At 34.3% G+C, this 21,275-nt stretch overlaps 3 protein-coding genes across 3 annotated transcripts in view; 2 read left to right on the top strand and 1 right to left on the bottom strand.

Moving 5' to 3' along the window:
• The window catches only part of LOC142630624 (amine oxidase [copper-containing] zeta, peroxisomal-like), a 50,379-nt gene extending 46,396 nt beyond the window's left edge, over positions 1 to 3,983 (top strand). Inside the window, exons 8-12 of the mRNA XM_075804649.1 lie at positions 423 to 608; positions 1,301 to 1,441; positions 2,284 to 2,552; positions 2,980 to 3,061; positions 3,519 to 3,983. Of these exons, the coding sequence (XP_075660764.1) occupies positions 423 to 608; positions 1,301 to 1,441; positions 2,284 to 2,552; positions 2,980 to 3,061; positions 3,519 to 3,653 (813 nt within the window). The 3' untranslated portion in view covers positions 3,654 to 3,983. The remainder of the gene's footprint in view (positions 1 to 422; positions 609 to 1,300; positions 1,442 to 2,283; positions 2,553 to 2,979; positions 3,062 to 3,518) is intronic.
• Positions 3,984 to 6,771: 2,788 nt separating this feature from the next.
• LOC142630202 (uncharacterized) lies at positions 6,772 to 9,055 on the top strand. The gene has a single exon (XM_075804163.1). It carries the CDS (start codon positions 6,915 to 6,917, stop codon positions 8,814 to 8,816), a length of 1,902 nt encoding a protein of 633 aa, XP_075660278.1. The 5' UTR covers positions 6,772 to 6,914; the 3' UTR covers positions 8,817 to 9,055.
• A 9,564-nt stretch (positions 9,056 to 18,619) lies between these two features.
• LOC142630760 (uncharacterized) lies at positions 18,620 to 20,580 on the bottom strand. Its single transcript, XM_075804801.1, has 3 exons — positions 20,042 to 20,580; positions 19,802 to 19,931; positions 18,620 to 19,676 (listed from the first exon to the last, which is right to left on the bottom strand). The coding sequence occupies exons 1-3, from the start codon at positions 20,172 to 20,174 to the stop codon at positions 18,821 to 18,823; spliced, it is 1,119 nt and encodes a 372-aa protein (XP_075660916.1). The 5' UTR covers positions 20,175 to 20,580; the 3' UTR covers positions 18,620 to 18,820.
• Between the last annotated feature and the right edge of the window lie 695 nt (positions 20,581 to 21,275).

The following is a 21,275-nucleotide window of genomic DNA, read 5'->3' as shown; positions in this document are numbered from 1 at the left end:
AGAGAGCAACGCGAGAGGCAAACCGAAAGGTAAACGCAAGAGGGAGGCTGAGAGAGTGAGAGAGTGGCTGAAGGCTTTCAACTTGATCAATGGTCAGTAATGGTCCAGCGTAAAAATCCAAAATTTTTTTTAACGCTGTCCCGTGTCCGGAACGTACCCGGCGAGTCGCAAACGTGTCCGGGACGTACCCAGAATTTTTTTTTATTTTTTTAAAAATCTCTGGGTACGCTTTTTAGGCGTGTCTTACCAGTACCCGTGTCGGACACGGATACTTGGCCAAATATGGCGTGTCCGTGCAACATTAAATTGAAACTTCTTTTTGGCTACCTATGTAGGAGCATCTGTTTATCTCGTTACTTTCTTTAAAATACTGGTAACTGACTGTCAGCTCTCTAAAACATGTATGTTATATGCTGTTACAGGATGGAAAAATTGAAGCTGAAACTAAACTCACAGGAATTCTCAGCTTAGGAGCATTGCTGCCTGGAGAATTTCGAAAGTATGGTACAATGATTTCCCCAGGTTTATATGCACCTGTTCATCAACACTTTTTCGTTGCTCGTATGGACATGGCTGTTGATTGCAAACCTGGTGAAGCTTTCAATCAGGTACACTGCTTTGATGCTTAAGAATAGTATAGGATCTTAAGATGCTTAAGAATTAAGCAGGTGATCATCTTTCCCACTATTATTTCTCTGTTACACCATCAGTAGCTGAGACAGAAGGTTTGGTGTCCTGGATGCATTAGGAGGGCAGCATTTAAGGTGCTATTTGTGTGTGTGTAATTTTCAATAATGAGGACCAAAAATAACAATAGTAGAAGTAGTTAAAAAAGACATGTCAATTAAGGAAGTAACAAAAATTGTGATTTTGGACCGAATAGAATGGAGGAAACCGCAAAAAATTTGGAAACTAAGGCTTTGTTGTTGTTGTATCATATTTAATAAAAGGAACCTTTGCAGCAACCCTTTAAGAGTTGTTCTCCATGGTGTTGCTGTGGTCCTCAAAAATTCAGAAGCCTTGAATGTGCAATGCTTGTTGGTTATTAGTTATTACCCATTCATATTCTTAGAAATAATGCCTTGTAATCCATAATCTATAAAGACTCTAGTATGGGAAATAGTCCTTGTAGGTTGTAGAGTGGATGTCTCTTAGAAACAAGGACTTGATTCCTAGAAATGAGATTATCTCTAATGGATCCTAGTCCTTGATTAATATTTAGTTAACATGAGATGTCTAGTTTCTTCTCTGTTGTTTTCCTCATAATAGCATATAGTTATTTTCTTTCATTCATTTGTAGGTTGTAGAGGTGGATGTCAAAGTTGAGGAACCTGGAGAGAACAATGTCCATAATAATGCATTCTATGCTGAAGAGAGACTGCTCAAATCTGAGTTGGAAGCAATGCGTGATTGTAGTCCTTTGAGTGCTCGCCATTGGATTGTAAGGCATCCCTATCCTAGTTTTAGAGCTGTATTTTTAGTACTTTCTATTCATGTGACACATCTATGGTCCATTATTCCTTGTTTGAATTCCTTTAGTTGAATGTCATTTATGTCAGCTCTTTTCACAATTTAGAAGTGAGATTTATTTTGTATAGAGCAAACTTAAAGACAAATCAATGTTGTGTTTCCTTGCATTCAAAGTTATTTTTTCCCCCATCTATGTAGCACGATATAATCTGTAGGGTTTAAGAAATGACTTGTCTCATTACAAGTTTGTGTGTAACTTAAACAAATTGTATGAGCTATGTTGTGCAGACCAGAGGACTGATTGGGCTTAACACACCATAGTTTGCTGGCAAGCCCAGGTGAAGGCCCAATCAACCAACATAAAGTAATTCATTTTTGCCATGGGTAATAGCAATACAGTGTATTACCAGTGGCAATTATTGACATTACAAATTCTTGTAAAATATGTTGGTCTATTTAGCATTTAAATTCTAGGTAATAATATATGACAGAATTGTATTGATTGCAATTGTTGTCATAATAAATGCATGTAAAATATTTACTCTACTTTATTGATTTTACTGACTAAATACTAGATAACAGCATGGCATTAAGCACAAGTAGTCATAGCAATTGCTTGTAAAATGTTTTTGTCCAGCTATTTGATCCAGCTGGCAAAAAATGAGCTCGTTGAGCTTAAATGGGGTTTGGAACTTTTTCTGCACTTGCTCTAAGTCTGGGCTGACATAAATTTCACTGAAATACTCTTGCGTAATTTTGTCATAAAGTTGCTTCGTCCCTATGTTTGACAATGTGTGCAATTTTACACTCCAGGTAAGGAACACAAGAGCTGTTAATCGCACTGGACAGTTAACGGGTTATAAGCTTGTGCCTGGTTCGAACTGCTTGCCGTTAGCTGGTGCGGAAGCTAAGTTTCTCAGAAGAGCTTCTTTCTTGAAGCATAATCTTTGGGTTACCCCATATGCTCATGATGAAATGTTTCCTGGAGGAGATTTCCCTAATCAAAATCCACGAGTTGATGAAGGATTGGCTACATGGGTTAAGCAGAATCGATCTCTGGAAGAAACAGATATAGTTTTATGGTTTGTCTTTTCTCTCTTTGTTTTGCCCTTGCCACTAATGTCAAAGAAGCAGCTCTTCCTGTGTGAATAAGCCAGAACTTCTATATTATATTCCATATGAATACTTTTCTCATCTCATACCATTTCTGGTTTCAGGAATTTGCCTAAGATAGAATCATAGAAAGCTACCAATTTTGTTTAATGTTGATTTTTGCATATTGCTGCTTTAGAAAAATTACTAGCATGAATTGTCTCTAAACTTTACCCTCTTGTTCCTATTTAAGTGACATTTCCTTTAAATTATGATTGAGAGAGTTCACAAATTGTAATCTTTAAATATGTTTTTCCTTTATATTCCCTGCATTCTTCTTTTTGTTTCTATGTCAAATTCAGTATCATGCCTGATCACAATTTTTTTCTACTAGTAAACAAGTAATTTCATTAACAGGTATGTATTTGGAGTCACACATGTCCCTCGGTTGGAAGACTGGCCTGTAATGCCGGTGGAGCGCATTGGTTTTATGCTTATGGTACCAACTTATTAATCTTACTTTTCCCTTCAATTTTCCTTCTTTTTTTTTTTTTTAGTGACACCCTATATATACAGCATGGTCTTTAAGGATACTAGCCCACATTTATTTAAAATGGTTGTATATGTAGAATTGATGTAAATAGGGCATTTTCTTTTCAGTAGAGGGATCTGAAATCCAAGCCTATATAGGGACAATTTCAGATCACTATATGCCACTTTGTTAATTATAGTATGCCACATTTTCTACTTTATAACCTTCTTCTAGAAGTGCGACTAATTATCATCACAGAAGATCACTCTTCTCTGGGTGATCATTTTTCAGTTCGTAGTAGCTAGTTTATTCCACGCATAAATGTGGATATTTTATTTCAATTCTCTTTCTGATCATGCTTCCCGAATCATCCTTTATGTGGTCTCATACTTGATACCGATTCTGATGGTGTTTGTGGATGCAGCCTCATGGGTTCTTCAATTGCTCGCCTGCAGTAGATGTTCCCCCCAATGCCTGTGAATTGGAAGCCAAAGACAATGATGTCAAGGACAATGGGGTAGTCAAGCCAATTAAGCCTGCGCTGCCGGCAAAGTTGTAACATCTTTTCTTCCTAGTCAAATTTGTCTTCCAATTTAATAGAGAGGACAATAAGGTAGCCAAAGCCAATTCAACCTGTGTTGCTGGCAAAGATGGCAAGTCTTTACTTCCAAGTCAATTTGTCTTTCAATATCATAGAGAGATGTCATAATGGTTCTTCCCGATTCCTGTGTCTAGTCTTACCTTTCAAGTTAAGCTGATGAGGTTATCCCCACCACCCTCAATGTAGAATTTCAAATAATTTTCAGGCTCCTTCAATCTTTTATAAATTGGAAAGTCATTCGTGCCATGTGATTTTGATTTGCTTACTTAATGACTATGGTTTTAAATGTAGACTAGCATGTAACCTGTGCAATGCATGAAATTTATTAAACGTTATTAATATTATTTAAATCCTTTTTTTTTCTTGAGGAACAATATTATTTTAAATCTAGATTGTCGCTTGTCAATCCATTGAAAAACTTCCATCTATCATCTTACTTTATGACTTGGACCGTTGACATGTAGAAACATGGTAAATATGTTATCTCAAAAATATACTTGGATAGTTGGGGTGGGTGAATTAAATAGATTTGAATGGATAATTTAATATGCTTAAATCTGTGCACAAGTTTGACAACACATTTGCGTGTGAAGGAAAAAGAGGATAATGGAAAAAAGGACGCGGAAATTTCCTTTGCTTTCTTATGAGTTGGAAGATACATACCTAAAAAAATATATATATATGCTCGATGAGTCATGCCCTTTCGGCCAATCATTATCTTCTTTCTTTTTCTATAATATTTTCCTTAACACGAAGATTCCTATGCGTGTTAGATCCTTGTCGTAAGTTTTTTTTTTTTTTTAATCTGTTTGCTTTTCAAGGATTACCGTTCATAGATGCTGACACCTTGTGTCATTAAAAATTATAAAAATTAAGGCTAATCTATATATATCTAAAGGATATGTGTGTGTTTCTTAAAAAAAAAAAAAAAATACTCAGTTGTTGAGTCGTTCTACATCGGTAAAATGTGATATTGAGAAGGAGTTTATCACTTGCTCTGCGATACTAACTGTTGCATGCAGTTTTGGCGTTGGCGTGTGAGTGTATTCTTTTATCTCATTCTCCTTTCTCTATATGCATATATGTGTGTGTGTGTGTTTCTCAACAAAAAAAAAAAAATACTTAGTGTTATTGAGTCGTCTTACATCAGTAAGGTGTGATACTGAGAAGGGGTTTATCACTTACTCCGTAACACTAACTACCGCATGTAGTTTTGGTGTTGGCGTATGAGTGTATTCTCTTATTTTATTCATCTTCTCCTATATATATATGTGTGTGTGTTTTTCAAAAAAAATAAAAAAAAAAACCTGAAATGTAGTATTTATTGTTTTCTCCAACTTTTTCCCTTCCCTTTTACCTTTTTATCTCTCCACTACTATTAACATTAATATCACTTTTTCTTTATCCCTTCATCTTCCTTTTATTTTGACTATTTTTATTCTCATCTTCTTACTATAAATTAGCTAATCTCTTTCACTCCATACATATTTTATCACACAAAAAGGTTATTACACTCTCTCTTTCTTGTGTTTTTCTTTTTATTTTGGTAGTTTTTTTAAAAAAATATTTTTTTGTATCTTTACTTTATATTGATGAATTTCCATGTTCTTTAGAATGCTACTATTATTCTCCCTATCTCTCTCTCTCTCATATATATTTTTTTCTTTTTTGTGTGGATTTTTTTTTAATGTTTTATATCTTTACTTTAGGTTGATGAATTTGTGTGTTTTTTAAAACTCTACTTTAAGTTGATGCATACCACTACAAAAAATAAATAGGATTGAATTGAATTTCATGCTCCAAATTTTTTGGTTTTGTGTTTTCAAGTAATTTTTTCCTTTTTTTTATTATTATTTTCAACTGCTATCATATTGCATTATAAAGATAGAATATAAGAATATAATGTTATTCAATTACATAACATGACTTGGATAATTTGGTGGGACTATATCTTTTATTTTGACTATTCTTCTTCTCATCTTATTTTTTATAAATTTATCTAATTTAGTTCTCTTCCGAAAAAATGTGATTATTCTCTTTCTCGATTATTTATTTTTTCTTCCAACTTAACATTAGGTTGATGAATCATTATATTTTTTCTATAACACTATTTTGGGTTAATATACAATTTTAGATGTGTTTTTGAGTTCTCCATCACAAGCCTTCTCTCTCCCTCTCATAGCTTTTGTTTGATTTTTGTTTGACATAATACTTAGTTATTTTGAAAGTAAAAATTAGAATTTATATTAAAATACAATCTCGCTGTGTATGTCTCAACTATTTGAGTAATATCAAATGTAATGTTGTGATGAGTTTTGATTATCATGATATCTTATTTAAGAAATGAGAAATTTAAATAATATATTTGAAACTTAAAGATTTTTTTTTGAGTAAAAAACTTAAAGAATTTAGTTTTAAGAAAAAAAAAAAAAGGAAAAGACAACGTACCATAATATAATTTAGAAAAACAAAGACGACCTCAAAAAGAAATAATTTTAATCAAACACACCTAAAGTATTGAAATGATATATATACATATGTTAAGATGGATAAATAAAAAATAATTTTAGAATTTTTTATTTTATTTTTAAAGGAAACATATTATACATCGTACCATAATTTCAAAGTAATAATATGTTCCCACGCATCGCGTAGATCCGCGACTAATTTAATTAATTCTTAAATACTTCTAAAGTGTAGAAAATGATACTTTCTTTTCTCATATTTATGATGGACTCACTATAAATATGATAAATCACAGCACAACTTCACTGTATCCCAAAAATATCTAACAATTTTCTAAAAATTAAACGTGCAAAATGATGTTTAGCACTACGTGGAGTAGAATTATTTATTTTATTTATTCATTCTCTCCAGCTCACGAGGATGTTCCATTATATAAAGTATACTTTCCAAAACAAAAAAAAAATAGTAAAATTTAAGAAACCCCAGAATCTTCGCCCTGAATTTTAGATCACTTTACTTCGTGGAAACTAGTAATAATTGACTAGTTGTCACTCATTGTTCACAAATTTTTTAATAAACCCACACCAAACATCCCCATAAATTAAACAGAGTACTATTAATTTATTAGTTTACTATTTATTATTCACACACCACACCAAAAAAAAAAAAAACCTGGTTTCTTTATCCAGCAAAGTCTGTCACTGAAACACTTCAGCTTTCTCGATCTGTCGAAAAAACAAAAACACTTATCTAATGGCTGAGGAAAAGAGTATGCAAGAGGTACTCTCACTGCCAATCCTACTAGCTGATCGAGTAAGCAAGTCAGCTCGAGAAGCCGAGTCCTCAAAACTCGAGTGTCTCGACTTGGCAAAGCAAGTCGACCGGCTCTCCCAGATGCTTCGATCCTTAGTTCGACTCCCCTCGACAGTTGTAGTGTCTCATCAAACTCTGTACGAGCAGCCCATCCGTCGAATCGTGGCCGACGTGGCGAAGAATCTCGATCGAGCTTTGACTTTGGTTCGAAAATGCAAGCACAGTGGCGTGCTTCGACAGGTGTTCTCGATTACCACCACGGCCGACTTTCGCAAGGTCTCGAACCTTCTCGAGTCTTCCATTGGCGACATGAAGTGGCTGCTCTCGATCTACGATTCCGAGAACGGAACCAACCTCTCTCTGCCTCCTATAGCGAGCAACGACCCGATTCTGTCGTGGGTTTGGGCCCACACTGCTATGGTCCACATGGGTCAGCCGAAGGATCGAACCGACGCGGCTCTCGAGCTCGCTTCTCTGGCCAAAGACAACGATCGGAACAAGAAGATCATCGTCGACGAAGGTGGGGTCCCGCCGCTTCTCAAGCTGCTCAGCAACAGCAACAGCAACGAACCCAACTCGTCGATTTCCGTTGAAGCTCAAATTGCCGCCGCCACTGCGCTTTTCAATATCGCTACGAACCGGGACCGTGTCCGACACGTGGTGGACACGCATGGGATTCCGACGATTGTTCACGTTTTGACTGAGTCGACAATCAGAGTTCAAATCCCAGTTGCGAATTTAGTAGCTCGAATGGCTGAGCTCGACCCTTTGGCTCAACAAGAGTTCGCTAGAGAAAACGTTACCAGACCCCTCGTGTCCTCGCTGGCAATGGATACGATTCTCGACGACCCGAATTTTCTCCAGTCGGGTAAGACTACCATTCACTCTTTAGTTCAATTAGCTGGGAAAACAACACAGCCCAATCACACGGGGTCGTTTTCGTATAATTCAGATGGAAGTAGTAGAGGTGGTAGTGGTAGTGGTAGTGGTAGTGGTGGTGGTGGTAGTTCTACTACTAATTCACATTATCATTATAATAGTAATCATATTAGGAAAGAGAGGGATAATGAGACACCTGAAGTCAAACAAGAAGTCAAAGTTAGTTGTGCCAAGGCTTTATGGAAGTTATCCAAAGATAGTTTAGTGAATAGTCGAAAGATCACGGAGACAAAAGGGCTGTTATGTTTGGCGAAAATGATTGAGTTTGAGAAGGATGAGTTGCAGTTGAATTGTTTGATGACAATTATGGAAATAGCTGCTGTGGCAGAAAATAATACTGAACTTAGGCGTTCCGCGTTTAAGCCTAGTTCTCCGCCTGCTAAGGCGGTGTTGGATCAACTGTTGAGAGTGATTCAAGAAGGTGGTAGTTGGACATTGCAAATTCCGGCGATCAAAGCTATTGGGTGTTTGGCGAGGACTTTTCCGGCTAGGGAGACGAGGATTATTGGTCCTTTGGTTTTGCAGCTTGGGAATAAGAATGTGGATGTGGCGACAGAGGCTGCTATTGCATTGGGGAAGTTTGTGTGTCCCGAGAATTTTAATTGCTTGGAGCATTCCAAGGCGATTTTGGAGTTCAATGGGGTTCCACCGCTGATGAAGCTTTTGAAGGCCAATGATTGGGCTCAAATGCACTCAGTTGTGTTGTTGTGTTATCTTGCATTGAATGTTGGTAATAGTAAGGCTCTTGAACAAGCGCGGGCATTGAATGCACTTGAAGGGGCTGCCCGTTCTGTTGTGACTCAAAATCCTGGTTTGAGGGACTTGATTGTTCAAGCCATGGATCATCTCACTCTTTATCAGCCTGGAGTTCCTCATCCCCATATGCAGCCTCATCTACTGTAAATGCAGCAGAGTTTCCTGTGAGAACAATGAGCCCATGTGTGTCTTAGATTGTAAGTTGTAACATACCAATGACTGTTTTTTACAATGTGAACATATGAAAAACAAAATTTGACTATGTAAGAGGTGGTTGTTCACAATATGAATTATCATCCCCAAGTAACTGTGCATCATATGTGAATGGATTTTTTTAATGTACATGTAATTAGCTATTGAAGGAATCTAGCAATTGAATTCTAAAAGAATTGCCAGCTTTTGCTTCTCCTCTGCTTTTTCACCCCTGATATGTGTTTGTTCTCTTGCAATAACAACGGTTTTTATTTAGTGGCTGGAAATTTTTTCAACAAGAGAACCTTTATTTTACAGTTCTTGTTCTATTTTGTGCACTTTGCAGACTGACTTGGATGGGCTGATCACAGATAATAATCTATGTTGCATCTTTTGAGCAATGTTCATTGCAAGCTTGCGAATTGTTTGTATCAGGGTCATGTAGAAAGTTTGAAGCTTATCTTATGTTATTGCATGTGACCAAGGCAACAATTGTTGTTATTCTATTTTGCTCTGTTAAGCTGCCATCAATCCTTAAAGCATAGTACTACTGCCAAGCTTGATATTTTCGTTAGGCATAGTTCTGATAATTGTTCCTCTCCTCTTATTGATATAATGAGCAATTGTTTGCATTTCTTCAACTAGTATAAATTGTGGTTACTTATGAAGTTAGATTCATCATGGCTTGGTTTAATATGCAAATGACGTTCCACTATAATGTCATTTGGAGTTGGGCAAGAAATGAGCCAGCTGTTTTTCAATGAGCTACAATATTTTTGGCATATGTGCTTGTACTTCCATAGCTTCCAAGTATTTTGTATTTCATGATAGAGATTCTATCAATATTATTCTTGTGTTATGCCTATATATCTCTGGTTTGTATGGATCATGTTGTGTGCTAATTCTTTGTTTATCATGCTCATTGTGTCATCTTTGCCGGTAGCTAATTTTGTATTAAGGACACGTTTGGTAGATTGTAACGATAATTACATAAAAATAGAAATAGGTATTACAAAAAATACAAGATACTGTAATGTAATACTTATTACTATTCATATGTTTGGTAGCAATACAATAATAGAGCTTTGAAGACAATGAAATGAAAATATTTTAAATCAAACTTAAGATATATTTCAGGAAATATCTTACTCATATAATTATATATCCTAATTTTTTTTTTTTTAATTTGAAAGAGAGAATAGTTATTTTTTATGATTTTTTATTTTCATAATTGTTATGTGTATATGGAAAGTTTGTTTATTTGGAAATATATTAATTTTAGAAATTAATACACTTACTAAGGAATAACTATTACAACCCTTTTAGAGATGAATAGTTATTCCTCATTTTAAAGAATAGTTATTCATAAGAAATGCCTATTTCCTTTAATAAAAACATAACCAAAGTACCAAATAGCTAACTATAGGAATAACTATTACATTACAGAGTCTATTACAGTGTACCAAACGTACTCTAATATTTAGTGGGCTGCCCATGTTGAACCAAGGAAGTCAATACCGTACCGGAGGTTGTACCGGTTTGGCCACCGGTACAATATATTTTGGATACCGGTCAATACCGGTGTACCATTTTGGGTTTACCGCTATTTTACATATATATATATATATATATATATACACACACACACACACACATACACACCAAAATCTCTAGAACCATGTTTATAAACATATAATATTTCACTTATATTATAGTAAATATAAAAGTTTATCATAAAATATTAGCTCAATTCAGAACAAATTATTCATAGTTTTAGACTTTAGTATCAATTAAAAGAAAAAAAAACACTATAAAAAATAGAAAGCTTAGTTGTTCAATGCATATTAAGAAAACAAATAATATTAATAAGTTAATGTAAATAAGTTACCATTATGCCCTTACAAAAATTCAAAAATTACAAAACTAAAAAAAATAAAAAAATAAAAGCTTTTTTCTGTACCAGCCGGTATTGCCCGAAATTAGCTGGTATGCAGCCGGTACGGCCGATATTTTTTCCGGTACAATATAGAAGTGTACTGGTACCGGTGCACTGCCGGTACCGGTTCGGTATCGACCACCTTGGGTTGAATACTGTACAACTAAAGTTGATGCTTTAATCATACTTTTTGCACTGTCGGAGCCAACTCTTATTGGCCAGGGATCTTCTTTTTCACTCTGTACTAATCTCATAAACACCAATCAAAAGTTACTTTCTTGTGATGTTGTAAATTCACTGGCACTGACCAGATTGAGGGAATTGATTGTGAAGGAAATAAACCACCTCAGGCTTTTTCAGCCTGGATCTCCTCATCCCCCATAGGCAGCCTTATTCACTGTGAATGTCAGTGTGTTTGCTACAGGAACAATTGCTCAATGAAAGTGTGTCCTACATTGTAAGTTGTAAGTTGTAACATATGAACGATGCTTTATTACAATGTGAAATTAAGAAAAACAAAATTTGACATTTTGACTATGTAAGAGGTGGTTCATGATTCACGGTATTAAACCATCATCCCCATTTAACCGTGTTAACTGGTTGAGTTTCATTATATGAGTTGATGTTTTCGAATGTACATGTAATTGTTTGTGGATAATTTGACGAATTTAGCTATTGAATTCTTAAAGAATTTCCACATTTTTTCCTCCACTGTTTTCTAAACCTTGATATGCGTTTGTTCTCAGGCAATGAAAATGATCTTATGTAGTGGCTAGAAACTTTTTCAAAGTGAGGTTATAAGTGATTAATTTTGTTATTATGGATCTGGTTCTATTATGTGCTCTTTGCAGACTGACTTGAATGGGCTGCTCTCAGATAACAATCTCTCTTGCATCTTTTGAGCAATGTTCAATGCAAGCTTGCTGATTGTTTGTCATGGTCATGTAGAATTTTGAAGCTTATCTTATGTTAATTTCATGTGACTGAGGCCTCAAGTGTTGGTATTCTGTTTTGTTCTATTCAGATGCCATCAAGCATTTAAGCATGATACTACTGCAAAGCTTGATATTTTAGATAGGCATAGTTCTGGTAATTTCTCTACTTATCTTATTAATATAATGTGCAATTGGTTGCATTTCTTCAACCTGTATCAATTGTGGTTACTAATGTAGTTAGTGTCATAAAGGTTTAGTTTACTATGCGAATGATGCTTTTCCCTGGTAACTACAATGTCATTCGAATTTGGCCAAGAAATGAACCAGCCTATTTTCAATGTGGAACAATATATTATTTCATATATGCTTGCACTTCCAAAACTTGCCTCCACATATCTGACTAGAATTCTATCAATAGTATGCTATCAATCTCCAGTTTGTAGGGATCATGTTGCATGCTGATTCTTTGTTTACAGTGCTCAGTGTGTTGCCTTTGCCACTGGCTATTTTTCTACTTTCACCTTTAGTGGTCTGCCTATGTTGAACATTGTATAACTAAAGTCGATGCTTTGATAATACTTTGTGCACTGTTGCAGCCTACTCTTTTTGGTCTTGGATCTTTTCATTCTGTACTTCTAATACTCTCATAATCATCTATCAAAGGTTGCTTTCTCTTGATCTTGTAAATTCACTGGCACTGACCAGATTGAGGAAGGCTGATTTGAGAAACTTTGGGTCATGGCTTTTCCTGAAATATCTCAAGAACAGTTTAAAGTTCATTTGTCTTGGCATAGAGTGAGCGGTGTGCAGAAGCTTAAAACCAAAATGAGTGGCGGAAATGTTATATGCATTTTTAATAGGCAGTTCAGTTTGCTGCATTAGAGGGGTACACAGTTTCATTCATGGCTAATGAAGAGGGTTCCATGTGGTTCACATTGGAGTTCCCTGATTCATATTATTATTTTTGGGCAAGTTGATTCATGTGGTTCATGCCATATGCAATAGTTTGGTGAATTTGCCTATGACTAGGGAAACACACTTTATACTCTTGAAGACCTTGGTGATTCTCAAATTCTGTAAACTGAAGATAGAGAGATTACAATGATTTTGAACTTCAATTTTATAGTTTTTTATCCATGATGGCCCGACTCCAAACCTGATGTTAATTGATTGATAAGCTAGCTTCTATTTGTAATTGGTAACTAACGTAGTTGTTAATATAGTATGATACACGATCAATTTTGTATTGTAGCCAAAAAATTATGTCTTGTAAGTTTGTATTAGTAGTGCTTATAAATCTTATGATATGAATTGTATTTGTAGAGAGTGAAAATTTTCACGTATTTAAGTGTAATGAGTGAATGAGTCTCAAGTATTATGTCGTGAGAATCATATATATGAGACGATATAAACATATAGGTTTGAATTGGGTTTTTACTAAAAATTGGGCTTTAGCTTGAGCCCAAAAGTTGTTCTGCTTGTTTTTAAACAAAATTATTAAGCTATCTGTTGGGAAAAGGATCTCACTTGTGATCATTGTATCTGAACTATTGCTGACAAGACAAGTAGGCTAAAACTTAAATGTAACTATTCGTGAAACAAATATTAGAGTTGAGTTACACGAATGAATAACCCCCTAGCACAAATTTGGAAGGATGTTAAACCATGCTTGAAAGTGTTAGATGATATTAAAAATTAATTTGCCAAACTATTGGAAAAAGTCAAGAAAATAAATGAGCAGCTTGATAATGATTTTGATGTTGAATGCCTTCAAGAAGAAGATTTACAGAATCTTGATGGTGATAATTAGATTAGTCATTAGTTGTATGCGTTTCAAATTCATAATAAGTATTTCATTTATATATGCATATCTACAATTTTTTCATAAATTTCATTAATGTATGCGTAACGTAAGATACACAATAAATTAAAAAAAGATTCACGATATGATTCAAGTTTTGACAATTATGGTTACTAAGGCTTGCACAATATTATTAAGCCATCTGTTGGGAAAAGGATCTCACTTGTGATCATTGTATCCGTACTACTGATGACAAGACAAGTAGGCTAAAACTTAAATGTAACTATTCGTGAAACAAATATTAGAGTTGAGTTACACGAATGAAGAACCCCCTAGCACAAACTTGGAAGGATGTTAAACCATGCTTGAAAGTGTCAGATGATATTAAAAATTAATTTTCCAAACTTTTGGAAAAAGTTAAGAAAATAAATGAGCAGCTTGATAATGATTTTGATGTTGAATGCCTTCAAGAAGAAGATTTACAAAATATTGATGGTGATAATTAAATTAGTCATTAGTTGTATGTGTTTCAAATTCATAATAAGTATTTCATTTATATATGCGTATCTACAATTTTTTCATAAATTTTATTAGTGTATGCGTAATGTAAGATACACAATACATTAAAAAAAAAAAAAAAAAGATTCATGATATGATTCAAGTTTTGACAATTATTGTTACAAAGGCTTGCATTGTAGGTGCAAGTTGTAGATTGGAATCTATTTTTAAGTAAAGCTGATGTGAGTCGCAGACTAATTGCAGCCACTATGGGAAATGTTTGAGGACTAAAAGTAGTAAAAAAAACTCTTGGCAAATTTCCCTTGAGCCCAATTTGTTATGCTATTGGTACTTCGCATTTTGTGTACTTCCTAGGATTTTGTGGCTGAAAGTAGTGATGTTATGTCATTAGTGAGTCAAAACAAGAAAGGACCTTTGCTTTCCAGATGCAGCATAGAGCCAAAGAAGTTTGCTGTTGAGGCTGCTACTTAACTTTTCAATAAACACAGTCCTATCAAAATGTTAATCATTTTTCCATTTTCAGTTAGTATCTCCAACCATGTTCCATTGTTGGAAACATTCAAGTTAGAGAAACCGGTGAAATACATACAATACAACTAGATGTTGTTAGTTTAATTTCTGTTTTGCTTATTTGGATTCTTCTCAGTGTTTTGCCTTGCTTTGATGCCTAAAATATAAGCAAGAGACTGGGACGTGGGAACACAGTTACTAAAAAAACCTAAGAAATACCAATTCCACCTAACTTAGTTAAACCAAAGTATTAAACTAGATGTGTAATGGAGCAGAAACCGATTTCCATGTCTTAATTCATCACAATGGGAAGCACACAATCATTAAACGTGTAATTAATAAGATATATTTATTCGATTGACGAATGGGGCAATCAATCAATTGGGATGTGAAAACACTTTCCTTGAGTTGTCAGTAGGTAGCTTATCTATCTTTGATGAGAAGCTATAATAAAAACTTTCAAATTAAGAAACAGCTTTATGTACTCTTAAGTTTCTCTTCCCTTTCACCCTTACACGTTTAGGGTCATTATTATTATTAAGCCACACTGCCAAACTGCAAAATCTGGTTGAGAAATGCTTTCGTAGAGGCCTTAAGAATCATGTATGTATGTCCATGCAATCCTTCATAGGTTAGAAATTGTAAAACTGTATTGAACAAAATCATTACTAACAACCCATTATTAAAAACCTTAAACATGTTTGTATTCCTTTCATTATAGAATTTATTACTACTCTTAGGTTTGGATTATAATTCTTCTTGAAGTCTTTGTTTTCTGTAAAAAGTTATATTTTTGTTCATTTCTAATGACCCATATGATTGATTCCCTTTGACTGAGCTCCCAAGGTTCATTATGCTATACAGGCCCAGAATGTACTAAAAAAAGCAATTGACATAAGTAACAATCCCTTTGTTTATATGAACCTCAATATATATCGGTACAATTGTACAAATATATTCATGTCCTACAAGCAATTATAGTACCAATTATTTTTTTGGCCTATTATTTCTCAGAATCAGGTCCACATGTGATCTTAAGTTCAACAAATGAGTGGAAAAACTTTTTTTTCCTTCTGACTTTTTATGCCACAGAATTTATTACCTGTTAGCTTCATCATTAGGGGTGTTTGTTAGTATCTCATTGTTTTAAAGTTTAAATTCACACTCTTTGTTCATTCCAATGTTAGTGTTTTGCAACTATAATGGGGAATTGATAGAATTCTCTTTTGTTTTCACAAGCTTTGGAAGGAGTTGGCCCTCGGATCTGTGTAAATTTTGCACAAAGAGTCAATGGTGAATGTGTCTTCGCCAGATTTTAAGTATAACTGACAGACCTAACTTGGACAGCAGGTATATCAACGAATAGAATTGAAATGATTTTGTACTCAAATTTTGTATGCTAGGTTCATTGGCCCTTTTTTTTTTATTTTTAAAGCAGGTTCATTGGCCCTTAGATGTTGGCCAAGGAAATTATTTGTACCATGTGGGCCAAATTCTTCTTTAAAAAAAACAATGTGGGCCAATCAAGATGAATGTCAACATGTACGGTGCACCTCATCATCACTGCTTTTTTTAATCTTTTTATTTTGTTTTAGTTTTTTTCTGGCAGTAATATTAGAGATGTGATAAATTTTAAATTGGTGCCTCAAAAATAATGCAATGAAGATATTTATTTATTATAATGTTAAAGCGAAACCATCAAATTTATTATCACCACGTACTAATGGTGGTTTATGTGTAATAATTATAATTCAATCACAAATTAACGAATATGTAAGTGATGACAAAGTGTGTATTCATGGAATAATTTTAAAATTAATGCTAGCTTTATCTTAGATAATGAAACATTAAGCTGAAGTCATGATTTCAGTTTAGAAAAAAATTTACACACAATTTTGTGTGTAACGGCCTAACGGGCAGTGTGTGTAATAGACATTTCTGTGCAGATTTACTAAACTTGAACCTTATTTGAGGGATGAACTCAATATTTTGGATCTTTTACACACAAAAAAATAATAATAATAATAAAAAAGAGAAAAACTCAGTCATGCTGTCGGTGATGAAGATGGTAAGAAAAATCTCAAATAGCTATCATTAGGAAAACCATGGAAAAATCATGCATTTGTCGGGCACCGTTATTAATTTGACCAAGGAGTAAATCATGCACCACAATCTGGTTCTCTTTATAAAACCTTTCACTTTTAAAGTTGAAGTATAATTTGGCAGACAACACCCTTTTTCCAAGTTCAAAACCTCAAATGGTATTATAAACAACCTTTGCTTTATAGCAATGTCGGCACACTTCAAGTTCTGTATTTCTTATATATGTAGAAATGGTTACAAATAAAGTGCAACTACGGATTTTTCTTTGATGTTCCAGTTCTTAAAAGAAGTTTCCTATAAATTTCTATTTAAGCACATTTGTTTTGGACTATATGCAACTTGCAAGCATCATTTGCAGTCGTTAAGATGTTCTTGTAAGCAAAATAGACCAAAATTTTTTTAGAAAAAAGTGACTAGAATGGTTCTTAAAACATGGTGTTTTCAGCATCAAACAAACTAGTACCACCACAATTACTGTGAACCTCTTGATTGCTTCAATGGAGGTCTATTATAGTCGCTGTGCAGGACCATTAATTCGGTGTCAAAATACATGAACACGTTTTTGAGTTTGTGTGATTTGTTTGTTGTTACTTGTTATTGTCCATCATATCGTATTCCAACTTGGGAAGCCTGAAAACCTTTTTTGGCTGACTCGTCATAATTCCAAAACAACATGCAAGCTTCATAAGAAGCAGTGGTACCAATAGAGATCAAAGATTGTTAATTTTGTTAGGTATTATATATTAGTTCACAAGAACTAAAAAGTTGTAATGTTGCATCCAACAATGACCTTAGATATGTCTCTAAATTGATCAGATGATAATGACCATAATATGGACCTCTTTGGAATACATATTGAATTAGAACCACATCATTGGTCCTTCCTAAGCATATGGTTAGGAGTATTAATTGGAAGATTAGGTCAAGTACGTATATAACATCTGGATCTATCGAATATTCTACCGAATGTTAGAATAATAGTTAAATAATTAAATTTATGTTTTCTAATAATTTAAACTTGTAGGATAAATGATAATTTGTCACAATTTAACATGTTTTTTTCAAGTTTATGCTTTAGATCAGATAGGTCTTTTTTTTTTTTTTTGTGCTGTCTTTTGGGACCAAATTTGATGCAGCCTTTTGTGATATATTCGCAATGATTCACAACTAGTGAATAGGGAATAGTGATCTAAAGTGTGATACATCGTTTTAGTTCTGAGAAGTCTTGGTCCTCTTTTCTGTTTAGATATCTTTTTGCGAAAGGAAACAAAGGACATTAAAGTTTTGGAAAAGCTATATAGACTTTGAAGTTATGGCGCTGACTATTTCTATATTGAGTTTAGGACCATTTTGCAAGCCCTGTGTGAAAAGCATCCAAATACAATTGAAACCAAAGATGATTAATCCAATTGGGACTATTCCATATTTACTGTTTTTAGACCCCACTTTGCTCTCTCTCCAATAATACAAAGGACAGGACTCTCTAATGCATGGATGAATCTGGAGCCCGCAGTTGGATCATATGCTAGAAAATCAGCATAAACTTATATACAATAGGCCCGGATAATCTTATTATTTAAGCTCTGCCAGCGGTTCAATATATCACAATCTGAACCTACCCCACCTATCTTATATATGTACATTCAACATATAATATATGTTTGTACAAAATAACAATGATTAACTTCATATGGGTTTAGGGTCAAATTCAAATACCCAAAAGAGAGAGACAATAAAAGAATGCAAGCCTTTGCTTCTGTTTGTGGGCACAGATAAGTTTTGCCGGGGACTAAAAAGTGGTTTAGGTTAAACAGTAGTAAAATGAAAGGCATGAAAAAGCACTATATAACTGTAAATACCAACGATAATTATTAGTTAAGACGGTGGAAAGATTAGGACCACAAAACCATAATCTGCAAGGACATTATTTCAACTTGCTGAAAACAAATACAAATCAAAGCTCAAAGAAATATCAGCTGGATTATTATTATAACCTACTTCGAAACCAAAAAAAAAAAAAAAACAAACAAACAAAGACTTCATCTCAAACTTTAAGTTGAAATTCCCTGTACTATCAACATGTTTGTGTATTGTGGTTTATGTAGGGAAAAAAAAAGTGACAAAAAAAATTAAAATAAAACAAAGAATTTACAGTTCATATCTGCTGGAAAACATCAAAATGTGCTCCTGTTAGATCTTCTGAAAGTGACGTTAATGGATAGCTACCGAAATCTACTGAATTGTGAGCTTGAAGCTGACCTTCTTGCCAAGAACCTGCCTTCAATTCCTCAGTTTTTATCTCATTGACCTGAAACTGAAACAAAGACTCCAACTTGGTATCTGAGTCCCATGATGAATAGGCTGCATTTTCTAACATAATATCGTTCACTGGGAACCCTGCATAGCTGCTCATGTTTGAGCTGTTGCTAGAGCTTTCTTTCACCTCATTGTTCATGAAAAAGGAGCTCATTTTTGAACCTGAATTATCAGAAAACTCTGCGCCGGATAAGTTTCCATGATCAGAATTGGTCAGACCTGGCATTGAAGTGAAACCATAGTTGGAATTTGTTTCAAATTGGCTTTGGTCAATGTCGGGTTTGATATTTGTGTGATGATTCTGATCAGGTACAAAAGTTGAAGTATATCCATTTGAATCGACACCCGCTTGGAACTCAAAGCAGGACATTGGATCAAAGCTAGGCTTGTACATGAAAAGCTCTCTTGAAGCTTCTGTTAGTCCATTATGATCATAGTAATTTGAGTCATCAACTAGAAATGCTGGACCACCCTGTGAAGCCATAGTTGATACAGTAGTACTTGGAAGTCCTCGAGACTGAAAGCATGTTGTTTCTGTACATTTTTTCTCATCCTTTGGTTCAACTTTGCTTAGTGGCTTGTGAGTGGATGGATCAATCCCTTGCTTCATTAGCTTCTTCTTCAAACATGAATTCCAGAAGTTTTTTATCTCATTGTCTGTTCGTCCAGGTAGCTGTGCTGCAATTTGAGCCCACCTGAAATTCACCAAAATAGTTTATTAAAACTCAAATTATTGAACACCCATTTCCATTTTTGTCTCAAAGAATAAAAATCTGATGCCTTTTTGAATGAGAATAGTCTTATATATGTATATATATACCTGTTGCCAAGGACTTCATGTAGACTCATAATGAGATCCTCCTCTTGCTGTGAAAACATTCCTCTCTTCAAATCAGGTCTCAAGTAGTTTATCCATCGCAACCTGCAACTCTTTCCACACCTTTGCAATCCTGCAAGAAACCAAAACAGTTAAGATTGTTTGAATACCAAAAGGCTTAGTAGCTATTTAGGTACCATTTGAAAAAGATGTTACAAAGTTGATGGAGAATCAAAATATTACCAGCTTGTTTAGGGACTGAACTCCAGCAACCAATACCAAATCTTGTTATGTGATTGAACAGTTTCTCATCTTCTTCAGGAGACCATAAACCTTTCCTTAACTTTTGTTTCAAGCAGCAAGAATGGCGCCCCATTCTGCTAGCAGCTAAAGACTATTGCAAGGATTGTGTACAATGTTATGTAAGGCAGTTTGCAAGTATATATATATATATATGATCACTTCTTGGACATGGGAAATGTTTTGAGAGGTGTGGGAATTAATATATGTTTATGTTGCAAGAGTGGAAAAATCAAGAATAAAATCTGATGATTTAAAGGGAAGAGGCATAAATCATACTTAGAGTTCAAGTTATGAAGAGAGAGAGAGAGAGAGAGAGAGAGAGAGGCTTGAGGAAGGTGAAGCAATCAAGTGGGTTTTACGCAAATCCGGTGCTCTGCTTTTGCATTGGACTGGATTGGTTTTTAAGATATCTCTCTGTAGAAAAATTAAAAAAAAGTAATACCAACGAGAACCATTCCATAAACGTGTAATTGTGAGTTAGAATACAATATGTTTATGTTTACATTTATAACAGTAACAAGTACACTAAGTTCCTTGTGTCCAAAAGCTTAAACCTCATAGCAGATAGTATTTTTTTTTTTCCTCTCTTTCTGTGTCCATTTATTACTGAGTAAAAATTATATGAACACATTAATTTAATCATATTTGCGGTGCATGCTACTAATTGTTTAGAACCTCCAACTTAAATGAGTCCTAACCACCATGAATATTCAATATGATTTTTGGGGCTAATATATTTGATTAGAGAAATAATTGGGATGTTATTAACGCTGAAATACAAATCTCTGGTCAATGTCTTCAATTTTTATAACAAAAATCAGAGCTTGAATGACATTTTTATAATTTCCCTCATGTTCCCTATGGCCTTTTAGTATATGTGTTTTCATGCTTTAAAGTTACCCTTCTTGGAAGCAACCTTCCATGCTGCAATGCAATGCATTCTGATTGACTTTAAGTTTAGGAAAAAAACTATTTTCACATTGCACTAATCAATACTCGTAATTTGTAAACAACATTTTTCACAATTATTGAACCGGTAAATTATGATAATATATCGAAGTGTTGTAAGTGATGGATTAATGTAAAAATCAATAATAATTTGAGTTCGAGGACATGTAAAATTTTTGTGCTACAGATTTCCCTGTAATGAGTATTTCAACGTCGACCGACACTG

Source organism: Castanea sativa, chromosome 4, assembly GCF_040712315.1.
Source record: "Castanea sativa cultivar Marrone di Chiusa Pesio chromosome 4, ASM4071231v1".
NCBI classification, from domain to species: domain Eukaryota; kingdom Viridiplantae; phylum Streptophyta; class Magnoliopsida; order Fagales; family Fagaceae; genus Castanea; species Castanea sativa.
The sequence above is the reverse complement of the archived record's forward strand: the minus strand, read 5'-3'. Positions and strand labels throughout refer to the sequence as shown.

Bases quoted from the DNA above. Each gene is read 5' to 3' on its own strand.
- LOC142630202 (XM_075804163.1), top strand. From the start codon at position 6,915: ATGGCTGAGGAAAAGAGTATGCAAGAGGTACTCTCACTGCCAATCCTA.
- LOC142630760 (XM_075804801.1), bottom strand. From the start codon at position 20,174: ATGGGGCGCCATTCTTGCTGCTTGAAACAAAAGTTAAGGAAAGGTTTA. The intron at 19,932-20,041 runs GTAATATTTTGA...GGTTTCTTGCAG, and splicing joins TTCAGTCCCTAAACAAGCTG to GATTGCAAAGGTGTGGAAAG. The intron at 19,677-19,801 runs GTATATATATAC...GGTGAATTTCAG, and splicing joins CATGAAGTCCTTGGCAACAG to GTGGGCTCAAATTGCAGCAC.